At 30.9% G+C, this 12,078-nt stretch overlaps 1 protein-coding gene across 1 annotated transcript in view; it reads left to right on the top strand.

The window, feature by feature from the left end:
* The window catches only part of LOC119677077 (gustatory receptor for bitter taste 93a-like), a 10,672-nt gene extending 1,218 nt beyond the window's left edge, over window positions 1–9,454 (top strand). Inside the window, exons 3-4 of the mRNA XM_038088345.1 lie at window positions 7,171–7,336; window positions 9,254–9,454. Of these exons, the coding sequence (XP_037944273.1) occupies window positions 7,171–7,336; window positions 9,254–9,454 (367 nt within the window). The remainder of the gene's footprint in view (window positions 1–7,170; window positions 7,337–9,253) is intronic.
* Window positions 9,455–12,078: the final 2,624 nt, after the last annotated feature.

Genomic DNA, 12,078 nt, shown 5'->3' on the forward strand with positions numbered 1-12,078 from the left:
CCCAGTAGAAAACGGATCGATCCGTCATCGAAGACGTCTTCAAGACATGGATACATACATGAAGACCGATCGATCCAAATGTATGACGGTCTTCGAAGACACTTTCATACAAATTAGCCAAATGTCTTCAATGAATTTTTGCGTACATGTCTCGAAGACCGTCTCGAAGACCATGTCTTGCATAACGGACGCATTCGACAGAAAGTTGTGCGCTCTTAGTGCAGTGCTCATTTAATTTTTTCACCCTTTTTTTATTTCTACTCTTTTATTGCGCTCTTTAAATTTTAAATGAATTTCAATTTTCTCTTTAAATAAGTAGAAAGAAATTGTTGTATTTTGTACTTTTATTTATTTTATATAATAATTTCTTACATTACATTCAAAATTAAAAGTTTTAAAAGTAAATTATAAATTTTATTATAAATTATTATAAATTTTATTAAGATATTAAAAATAAACTAGTAAAAACTAGTAAACATAGTGAAAATTAATTTAAATAATTAACTTAATATAACTTAACATATCTAAAATTAACTAAAACTAATATAAAATAATTTATAGCATTTCGCTATCATCTATTGTTGAAGTTTTATATGTTTTCAAAAGCGTTGAAAAGGATTTTGGTACAATTAAACCTTCTGATCTTAAGAGTTCTAAAATATCATTACCAGACGCCTGTTAATCCTGTGTTTTTTTAAATATAACAGCTAATTTTTCACAAGTGTTTTCAGTTTTTTTATTTTCAACATCCTTTGTTTCGTTTCTTAAACAACTTTCACTGGAATTATTGTCTTCAATATTAATATCAATATATTTTCCAGGAACTAAGTCACTATTTAATTTGTTTTGATTTAATTTCTTTTTTTTTAATATTTCGTAGTTTAATGATTTTGTTTCTTTATTTGTTTTGATTTTTTTAATATTTATTTCACTACACTTCAAAATTATTGCGTCACTTCATTTATAAAACATAGCGTCATCTGAGGCAAAATTCAAATACGTTGCTAAGAACACTAAAAATGAGAGACAAAGCAAAGAAAGAGTATTTACATTCATGTTTTGAGCAATTGTTTTACAAATTTGCTTGAAAATGCGGACGCGGTATCAAAGACCGTCTTGAAGACAATGTCTTCGAAGACCACTTTTTCTACTGGGGCTCTTACGTTTACCTACACAAATATGTGTTTTGAGTAAATCAACTGAGTTTTTGAAGAAAAAATATTGACATTTATATAGTGAACAAACTTTGTAATAATTAGTTCATTATATCCAGACGCGACTGTTTCTTGGTCAATTTCATCATGTTTGAAAATTTATAAATTCAACCTTTATAATAAACAGTCTGAATCAATTCACTATATCCAGACACAACTTTATAAGAAATTTAAGATAAATATTTTTATATCTGGTATCAATTTCGTCATATTTGGAAATTTTATAAATTCCTTCTAATTGGTCAATTTCTTTTCATACCTATTTTTCCCTTTTTCAACTTGTTTCCATTTTTCAGAGTTATTTGGATATATATTTTTGTGAATCATCAACATCGTCTACGACTCTGTGTTTAGTGTTAAAGCTTTGTCTCGCTTGTTATGAGTCATAAGATTCTACAAAAAAAATATATGAACCTTAAGTTAATATTTAAAATTTTTTAAATATTTTTGTAATTAAAATTTTTTTATACCAAAATTGACCTTTAAATATTCTTATCTATAATATTTTGAACGTACTTGTGTGATAAATTAAGTATACCAGCATAATTACGTGTACTTCATGATAATTATAAATCGGCACCAATCAACAAGCGAGTGCAATGACAATATCCTCCCTAAACCTGATCGCTCATCCAAGTAAATTTACACTGAGTTCGAGTTCTTTATTTACATTTTCATATTGCTTTCTCCATGCGAGAAGTGTGTTTTGCTTTATATTTTGCTCTGCGCTTTCTACACTACAGTTGCGAGGCAGCCTTGCTTGAGCCCCTTGAACTCGTTCGTAGTCATTCCTCTATAACGCATGCAAACGTACTTGCCTATACCAACTAACATATACACACACGCATAAACATACATAAATGCATACATACAAACATACGTGTACGTTGTTTGTTATATTATTTTGTTTATCGATGAACGCGTAAACAATGTGAACAGCAAGAATCTTCACATAAACGTAATACTTGCAGATACTTTATTCGATCAAATAATAAAAAAATCTGAATGCAAACATTTCGTTCTACATGGTGTTTTTTTTGTTTTTTATATTTTTTTTTTGTTTTTTTGTTTAAATATATTTTTATTTTGCTGTTTTTATTATTACTGTTGTTGGTGTTGTTGATGTTGATGTTGTTGTTGCTGTGGTGAAAACGTGATTAGAAGAAGAAATGTCGTTGAACCTTTCTTTTGATGATCATTTTCGTAACGTCGTAGTCACTGTCGCCAAATACTCGCTCGTACTATTTTATTTACAAACGTTGTAAAACTTAAACCATCATATATGTACATATATATACGAGTATAGATACATACTTATAACTATCTAACTACTAGTATGCATTAAAGTGTGTACACACATATGTATGTGCTTGGAATTATTTTCTGTGCATGAATATAATATATGGTAAAGTAGGAGTTGAATAGGAGTTATGAAGTTAATATAGTTAGTATAGTAAAAACTCAAGCCTACTTTGTCAAATTAATATATCATTATGTTTTGATCAATTTTACTGAAGTTTCCTTTGCTCTGTCTTTGGAACTCGTTTTTGCTCTGGCGAACTGCGAACGCGAACAATTAACAATTACACAGAATGTCAGCAACACGTGCACTTTCTCGAGCGTTGCAATTACTTGGCAATTTCTTATTTAAGAGACAAAATAAAAAAGAGCCTAAATGAACTGCTACAATAACAACAAATCGAACTCCATTGTTTTATTCACAGTTCATTGGCCCTACACTTAAGGGTCAACGCAAACGCAAACTGAAACTCAAACTCAAACGTAAACACAAACTTACACACACACATACACACAATCACACAATCACAACAAGCAACAATTTTGTACGTCTTTACAGTCAATCGTCAATTGTTAGCTATGCCCGCTATTACCGCTGTCGCCATCGTTGCCTTTGCTGCTGCTGCTGTTGCTGCTGCTGCTGTTGCTGCGCTTGCTGTTGTTGTTGTTGTTACTGATTGTAGCTTGCTTTCGTTGCTCGGTTTGCTGCTCAGTGACCGATGCTTACTGCAATTACTTCATGTACTTGAGTTGTAATAACATTTGTACACATATTGAGCAGGCAACGACTGGTGACTGGTGACTGGCAAAGGCTGGAGCGACTGACGACGACTAGAACTGGTTAGCTGAAGATGCTGTTGCTCGCAATGCAAGCAACACAGTAGATAATCTGCAATATATTGCAAGCAACATCATGCTGCTAGCCTGAACATCATCATGCAGTGCTTTGCCCCGGCTTATAGAATATAGAAGATAGAATTACAAGCGAAAACCTGTATTTCAGATAGTTTTTTTTCGTTTAGCAGTTAGTTGAGCAGTTCGAGCTATTATTGTTGATCAAGGAGCTAAGATATTGCCTACTGCATCTGTTGTTTGTTAGACTTTTACAGTAAAGCGAACAATATTTTGTTACAGGATTTCTACATACATCTTAGTATTATATAAACGCAATAAAAAAAAAAATATAAGTAAGAAAAATAGTTATATACGAGCAAACACTGAATAGATGCAATAGATTCAAAAAGCAATGAACTTTTGCAGAAGTACACAAAATGGTGAACACAAGAATATATACAAGGAATCAACTTGTATAATATAATATTATCATATGTATGCACATATAAATTATTTTGCCAAATACAAAATTAAGAATAAAATTATTTAAAACAGCATACATTATATACAAAATTATATACATATATAATGACGAATATATTAAGATATTTATGTGGTACAGTGATTACTGTACTTAAATTAATTTGCATGTAATAAATAAAATTATTCATACTTCGAATTTACTTCAGAGTTGCCTACTAACCCTCGGATTGTCACGACCACATTTACTGATAAAACAGCTATTATAAGCTCTCATCTAAACCGTTTTATTACATCTACGAATCTTAAAGAACATCTCAATGTAACTGAAACCTGGTTAGCAAACTGACGTAATCGCGTAAATGCAAGTAGGAGCACACACGTTACATTTACTCTACACATAGACATGTATCCCTCAATCAACTGAAATAGTGCCTCCATTCCCCAAGAGAGCTTATATATATATATGTACTTTTATTACGGCAAGGAATGGAATGACTACGCACTGATCACAATCCGGCGCCCTGGAAAGTGAGTTCTTGACACGCACGATCTAAACCACTCCCCCTTATTCATTTTCCTACCCTGGAACTACGTTAGTATTACTTCGAGGTAGGGTCTCTAATAGTCATTTAATACTTTCATCAGTGTGACCTGTGTCCACTCTCTGCTACTGTTGCAGGGCCTGCTCTTCATCTTGGTGTGGTACATCTGCTTACTCCAGCTGTTTCTGTTAAGATCTAATTTTCAATCTCAGAAACTTTTCAGCAAACATTTTTACGCGATCCTAGTTTGTTTTCTTTTCGGTCATTTTTCCTGTCACCATCCTTGGAGAGAAAAACTTAAACATATTAAGGTTAAACGAAGTTCAAATCGCCGAAAATTCATTAGTTGATTTACAAGAAATCGAAGCTATATTTAGACTACTCATATAAAGACTCGTATAAAGTATTGTCCTATAGTTCTAAACTCATTGTTTGAATTTTATAATATATTTTTATAAACCTTTTTTGCTTATAACATATCTAAAATTTTACTTCAAATATTTATCTACTTTAAAAATAAGGGTTTTCTAAAGAAACTTTTTTTCTTCACTAGCTTGTGATTTTTTGGCAACATCCAACTAATTTAATGCATGCAAACCAATAATAATGTTAGCCTGAAGATCAAACAAAGAATCACAATTGCTAATCCGTGCTATTATGCGGTCAACAAGCAATTGTGATGCAGAGTTCTATATCAACCGACGAAACTTTCGGTATATAGATGGTACCTAAATGAATCGCCAACATATAAGCTTTATAGGACATTGATAGTTTTCAGTGTCGATCTTGACATTTTAGAAGACAATGCTTCAGCATAAACGATGTTTGAAGCAGCAGTCTATAAAATACAATAGATATATGTTAGTAGAAAATCGTCTTTTGGAGATGGCGTTGAAATGCTGCAGAAAAGCCTTTGCTGGGTCAGGCATAAATTCGAAAAGAGGCATTATATCTAATTAAGTAGTCATATGAATTAAGTACATGACGAAAAACAATTCGTTATGGAATATTATAAGTTCGATTAAACATTGTTAGTTGTACTCTCTTTTTGGACCTTCATTTCATTTAACTTACAATTGATTTATACAATTGCATTAATAATTAACTGAAATAGTGTTTCTGGACAGTTTGAGACCATGGATAAATTTAAGGATGAATATACAAATATCTACAATATCTTGTTCATGGTCCAGTATCTACAGAATTACTATTCACAAATATTTTTAACAATATTTAACACTACACTTGAGTACACTATCAACCTATTGTAAATAAAGTAATATTTAAAATAAACTATTACTTTCTTAGTATATCGCTAGGGACCCGGATGTCAATGCGTGCTAACCAGTTCAACCTGCTGTCTATGTACATTTTAGTTATAGGCTATTACATGGTTAGCATAAAGGGTGAAATTAAATGACATGCACTATATATTTTTACTTTTAATTAATTTAAAGCCCTAGTCTTAGGTAACTTCTTATATTAAAGAAAATTTTAGATTTCAGTATTAATGAATTTAACAAAAAGTTTAAGTTCAAAGTCAATGCTTAGAATAAAATTACTGAAAAAGAAAATATTTATTTTTTTTGTCCATACACTGAATATCGCACGTTGGCTTCACAATTGCCAGTCAATAGTTAAGCATATCGATATGAATGCAATAGATACAGTATATGACAACCGCATTTAATAAATTAAAATTCTTGTGGTGTGCTCCATATTTCAAACTTTTATTAATAAACACATACAAATGACCGTTAATATACGTAAACAATATCTTAATTTCATTACTAAAGCAAACAAACTTTGTATGAGTGACAGCTTTTGTTTATGGTTTACGCATTCGCGTGGTTGAGATACAATTTTATTGAAATTAGTTTTCGATTTTAGTAAGTCACCAGCTTTTTAATAGTTATGTTTAAGCGTACATACATAGACCGCATTGTCCGTTCGTTTCTATTATTCTTATATCGATATGCTCGGTTCGTCAATGTGTTAAATTGTAATTTGAATCAGAAACATTTGATTGTTAGTCCTTTGAAACGTAGTGGAAAAATATTATCATGGACTGTACGTATTATAATAATGATCACGTTTTTTGGCGTACTACCTGCGGTTTATAGACGTCACTTCGCTTTAGAGTATGGTGGCTATATAGGCATATTCTTCACATTTCAAGCTGTCTCAGTATCAATATTTGCTACTTTCTCGTTTTTAATACAAATGCGCCGAGAGCAGAAGATAATTAATCTGGTAAATCTCTTCTTTCGATTGCACGATCGTGTAGTGGAAAAAACTCACTCCGTTAATATGTTTCGGGAAAAGTTTATTTTTCTGTTATGTCTAAAATTTACTGCCACAATTATAGGCTTCACCGGTGAGATACCATCACTTATTCATGTCGAACCTTATTTACAAATACTTTTCTACATCACGTCGATATTTGGCGTCTACATGTGGTTGAGCTCGATGTTCGTATTGGATGTATGTTTTTTGGGATTTTTGGTTATTTCCAGTATGTATGAGGAAATGGGAGTTTATCTAAAAACTATGCTGCATAAAATGAAATATATTGAGACAAAAGATAAATTTGGAGTTTCGATAAGTCATTATCATTGCATGAAGCTACTATGCGAAAGCGCGGATAACATTGACATAAGCGGTGCTATATATCACGATCTTTACGAAATAACTAATCATTTCAATCGTATATTTCACTGGCAGATTCTTTATTACATTTATTATAATTTTATGGTGATTTTGTTATTATTACATGGTTGTATATATATGTATTTAAGCACTGATTTCATTAACTTCATGGACCTTGCAATGGTTTTAACAAAGTTTACCAACTTAGCACTTCTCATTATGTGTGCGGACAACATTGTACAGAAATCTGAAATTCCCAATTTACTTGCATTGGATATTGTGTGTTCGGATATTGATGAAAGATGGGATAAAAGTGTAAGAGATATAAAAAATAAGAAATGTTAATTTTAATCATTTATTTTTTGCACTTCATAAGTGGATACCATTGAGAAATACTTTTAACTTTTAATATTCTGATAAGTGAGATTTGAGATCTTCACCGACTAAATTTGATTTAAGTGTTTCTACTTCTGATTCAATATAATGCAATTGCTTATTTAATTTTTTTTATTTTTTAACAATCTATTCAAACGTTCCCGTTTAAGTAGACTCTAAACGCTGCTGGACCATATACATATTCTTTATTCTCTATTATAATTCTGAAGAAGTTGGTTAATTGGGTTGTCGTATATTAAATAAATCTGGTAAAAAGCGGAATTAAAAATTTGGTAATTTAATATTTGATTTCGGTGCAATATAAAGTATAAGAAAACATTTTATTAATGCTATATAGATGCAATACTTGGTTAACTGCGGAAACACTGTTTAATAAATGGTGTTAGGTTTTAAAAACTAAAGTTTTACTATGATAGGGATCAAAGAATGACTGAAGTAGAGATATATGGTATATATGAACCGAGTGTTCTAGATTTTACATCCACTTGTTCGAATCGGAATCAAAGGATCTGCTGATAGGTAATGTAAAGTAATATGACCTTTTTAATGCTTTCAATTGACAAATCCAAATATCTACTGATAATTCAGATTTCTTATCTCTACTATTACTGTCCCCTTAGCACACAAAAAGGCGTGTCCGAAATATAAAAAAAATTGCATAATGTTTCATCGATCGTCCATGGATGGATAGTAATAAAAGATTGTTATTAACGCAATAGGAGATTGTTATTAAGACAAGATGAAATTATTGTTATTGCATTTATATAAATTCTATTGTAAAATCGGCTCCAACTTATTAGAATGGTAGATACCTTATGAAGGTTGTTACTTTAGAACAACGAAATAGAGTTTTTTGAAAGACATCATCCATTTGTCAGACAGAAAACATTTCAACTTACCTATGAAAACCATTTGGTGTCTTCTCTTTAACTACTTCAAACATCTGTTTATTTCAACAGAATTCTTCTTACTACAATTTTATATATAGACTACGGTACAAAAGATATATTGATTAAAAGATTTTGATCCAAATAGAATAAAATAGTTAAGAAATATTATTATAAATACATGTTTATTTGATATCAGATTAAAACACAATCTGCATCCATAGTAGAAACTTTCGTTATATATAATTTCATTTAGGAATGCTTATTCATTAATGCTTATTGGTCACATAAGGTGTGCTAATAGGAAAAGAATTAATGATGCGCTCCGAGTCCCACGTCTTGAAGATTCCCCGAATTCGATTTTGTGAATTATGAAAATAATTGCTATTTTTATAAATATGATATTTAGATATTTATCTAAGTTCTTTCTATATAATTTTAATAATATGGGACTGAAAAAAAACAAATTTTATATAAAGATATAAATTTAAACAGTTTTTGTTAATTAGAAAATTTATTATTAATATAAAAGGAGTGTCAATAAAATGTTTCACCCGAGCTCCCTACATACTCAGTTCTTTACTGCTTATCACAAAAAAACCTTGTCTACAATTTTAATTTGTTAAGTAAACAATCTACGTAATTCAAAGTTATCACCAGAAATCGAAAGTAGATTCAGGGTGAAGTTCAATTTATTGTGACTAGGTAAGGTGGTACTCAATTACTTTGGATTTATTAGCGATATGCAATTCCAATTAAAATAATTTGACGATAAAAATAATTACATTCACTTTAATTTAATGAACTCCCACGGGTTTTTGTTTATGAATGAATATTGAGGGTCTCAAGCATTCAGTGGTTATATGAGAGACAGTGATTTCAGTTCTTTTTAAAAACAAACAAAAACAAAGTAATTTCTATAATTTGATTTTTGTTTATTTTTCCACAGGTTGAGACGTTTATAAATCAACGCAAAACCGAAAATTTGGAAATTAAAATTTTAGGGTTTTTTCAACTGCAGAATGAGTTCATTTTGGTTATATTATCAGCAATTATATCTTATATGTTTATTTTAGTACAATTTGGTTTAAGCGACGCCAAAAACCAAACTGACAGTGTCGTTAAAAATGAATTTGTACAAACTCACTAAATTTAAATATTTAAGAAAATTTTTTGTCCGTAATTGTCTTTTGCACAGCAGCGATTCCGCTTAATTCTTCTCGCGCTGATTACATTGATCAACGAACCGTAACGTACTACGCTTGTCACGCCTATTATTTGCAAATGTACTCATCGTTCTGTGACCTCTGATCCGCTACGATAAGTTGTTAAAAAATAGGAAGCTTAAATAAAAAAGAACTGTGCCTCAAATTGAAATGCAGTGAATTAATTTGCAGACTCGCGGCTATTTGGACTGTTTGGCTTGCTGCGCTCCGCTGATTAAGCCTCCTAGAGGACTCTATTCGAAATATCATCAACAACTCTACCGCTACCGCTACCACTACCACTACCACTACCACTACCCAAACCAATTCACCAGATCTCCCAGTTGCAAACTATTTGGGAGCTGTTATTTAACGCTCAGTTATGCGTGGATACATAAATTTTAATGTTCGAAGCCGCTACAAACGTAAATCATCGGCCTGATGACGGCGTTGCAAAGGTAACCAACCAATATTAGTTCAGGTTAAGATTGCAAAAAATCAAAAAGACAAAGGCTCAAGGAATTCGTGCATGTTTCCGGTAAACTTTGTTCTTCTGTGAGTCATTAAATTCAGTGGAAATAAAAAAGAAGCCCCACAAGTCGATCAAAAGTTTAATTCAAATAAAATTCGTAAGAAGAGGCGACACTGGGCTCAAGTATAAATAACAAATAATTCCTTCGGCCGCATAAACACAATGGTTAACTATTGAGGAATCTCGAGCCTCTCACCGAACTGAAATGATAATTGCAGTTTTTATTTGTTTTTCCTACAGTGAAATTTAATATTAAAATAAACTGTGAAAAAGTAAAGTAAAAAGAAACATTTTGTATCAATTTTTAGTGTTGAGAATGCTTAGGGTTAAATTAATTTTTCTATGCGTTACACATTCCTGCATATATGGACAATTGGTCGGCTTGAATAAAGCCACCACATATCAAGTTCGTAGCGTATTTCATCACTCGGTGAGATAAAAGACACCGCTTCACTTGCAACAAGCTAGGGTTGTCTATTTTGTTTTTGTTTTTGTTTTTTTCTACAGTTTTTATTTTGATTTTCTTCTGAGTTATTCTCGGTAGAATAGTCCACAACTCAGTGAAGAATAAGTATGAAATTGCATATAAAGATCTTCACTAGATCTTCAGTTGGTTTTATTACATTTTTGTTGTTGGTACTTATCTAATTGACTTCATCACTAATGATAGCAACATTAACTGCATTAGTTTAGTGCTACTGTTAAGCTATGTCTTATGGTAATGGAAATGGAAATTCTACACAGGCACAGCATACTCATATGATCACAATAGGTATCCTTTGTATGGCAATGTATGTTGACCTTTTACATAATTCCGTGACGATTTTGTACAATGAACAGAGTTAACTTTAACTTATGTATTCAGTATTCAGTATGCAGCATGCAGCATGCACATTTCCAGAGGTTGTGATGTATCAATTTTAAGAATTCCATTAACTTTTTTAATCATATTATGCGGATCACAAAAACTCTTTCATACATGAGTGCATAAATATTTGCACTCTTGAGAATTATACGGCATTCAGTGCTAAGAAATATGTAGAAAAGTTTAAAGCAGCCGATGAAAAGTGACCATTAAATATGTCTCTAGAATTGCATAACAAACAAATCTGTGACTCGACATGTCGTTTTATATTAAAATGATTTTTATGATTATAAAAGACTTATTAACAAGTTTAATGGGAAATTAAGTAAGAGTTTGTTGATTCATTCCAAAATAATATGTATGCATATTGTATTTGTGGGATGAACGAGCATGTCTGTATGTCACGGCATTGTAATTAGGGTATAATTATAGATTATATAATAATAATTAGACTATAATTAAACATCAAAAAATATAGAACACTGAAAATTACTTACTAATTTATTCATAGACTTAAATATGCTCAGATAATGGTAGCACATCTAATATCGTTTGGAATATCTTAACATTAAGGTACTTTCAATGAAAGGGTCTCATTGATAAATGATGTAAACTACAGAACTATTATTTATATATAACAGTAGATACGCAACGTTTTTTTAAAATGTTTCAGGTATTCTGTAAATCCAAGATTAATCTCCCACTAACTGGTTGTAAGGTATGTATATCGTTTCAACCCAGCTAGTCCAAAACCCAGCTACGACTCAAAAACTAAACAAGTACTTTAAGTAAATAACTACTCTAATGTAGCTTAATAATAAGATATTATTTGAAGATATTATCAATAATCGATTCTGTATATTCTAAATATAATATTACAGTATATTTATCTTGCCGTAAGCACTATTAGAAAACGTCTCAGGTATATTTAGCAAAGGAGTCAAAAATCAGTAAAATTATGAATCAATTTAAAATTTTTGGAAAATTTAACAACATTTAATGCTAAAAAGTCTTTAATTCTCTTTAATAAATAAGAACTAATGATGCTAACAGAGAATAATCTTATATTCTCTCTTATATTCACCCTCTATACTATATTGGGTAATTTTGGCGTAGTCAGTATTGTCCAAAAGGATGTCGCATATTATCTGTAGATTATATTGTCATAGAGA

The sequence above is a fragment of the Teleopsis dalmanni genome, chromosome 2, assembly GCF_002237135.1.
Source record: "Teleopsis dalmanni isolate 2A chromosome 2, ASM223713v2, whole genome shotgun sequence".
NCBI lineage: Eukaryota > Metazoa > Arthropoda > Insecta > Diptera > Diopsidae > Teleopsis > Teleopsis dalmanni.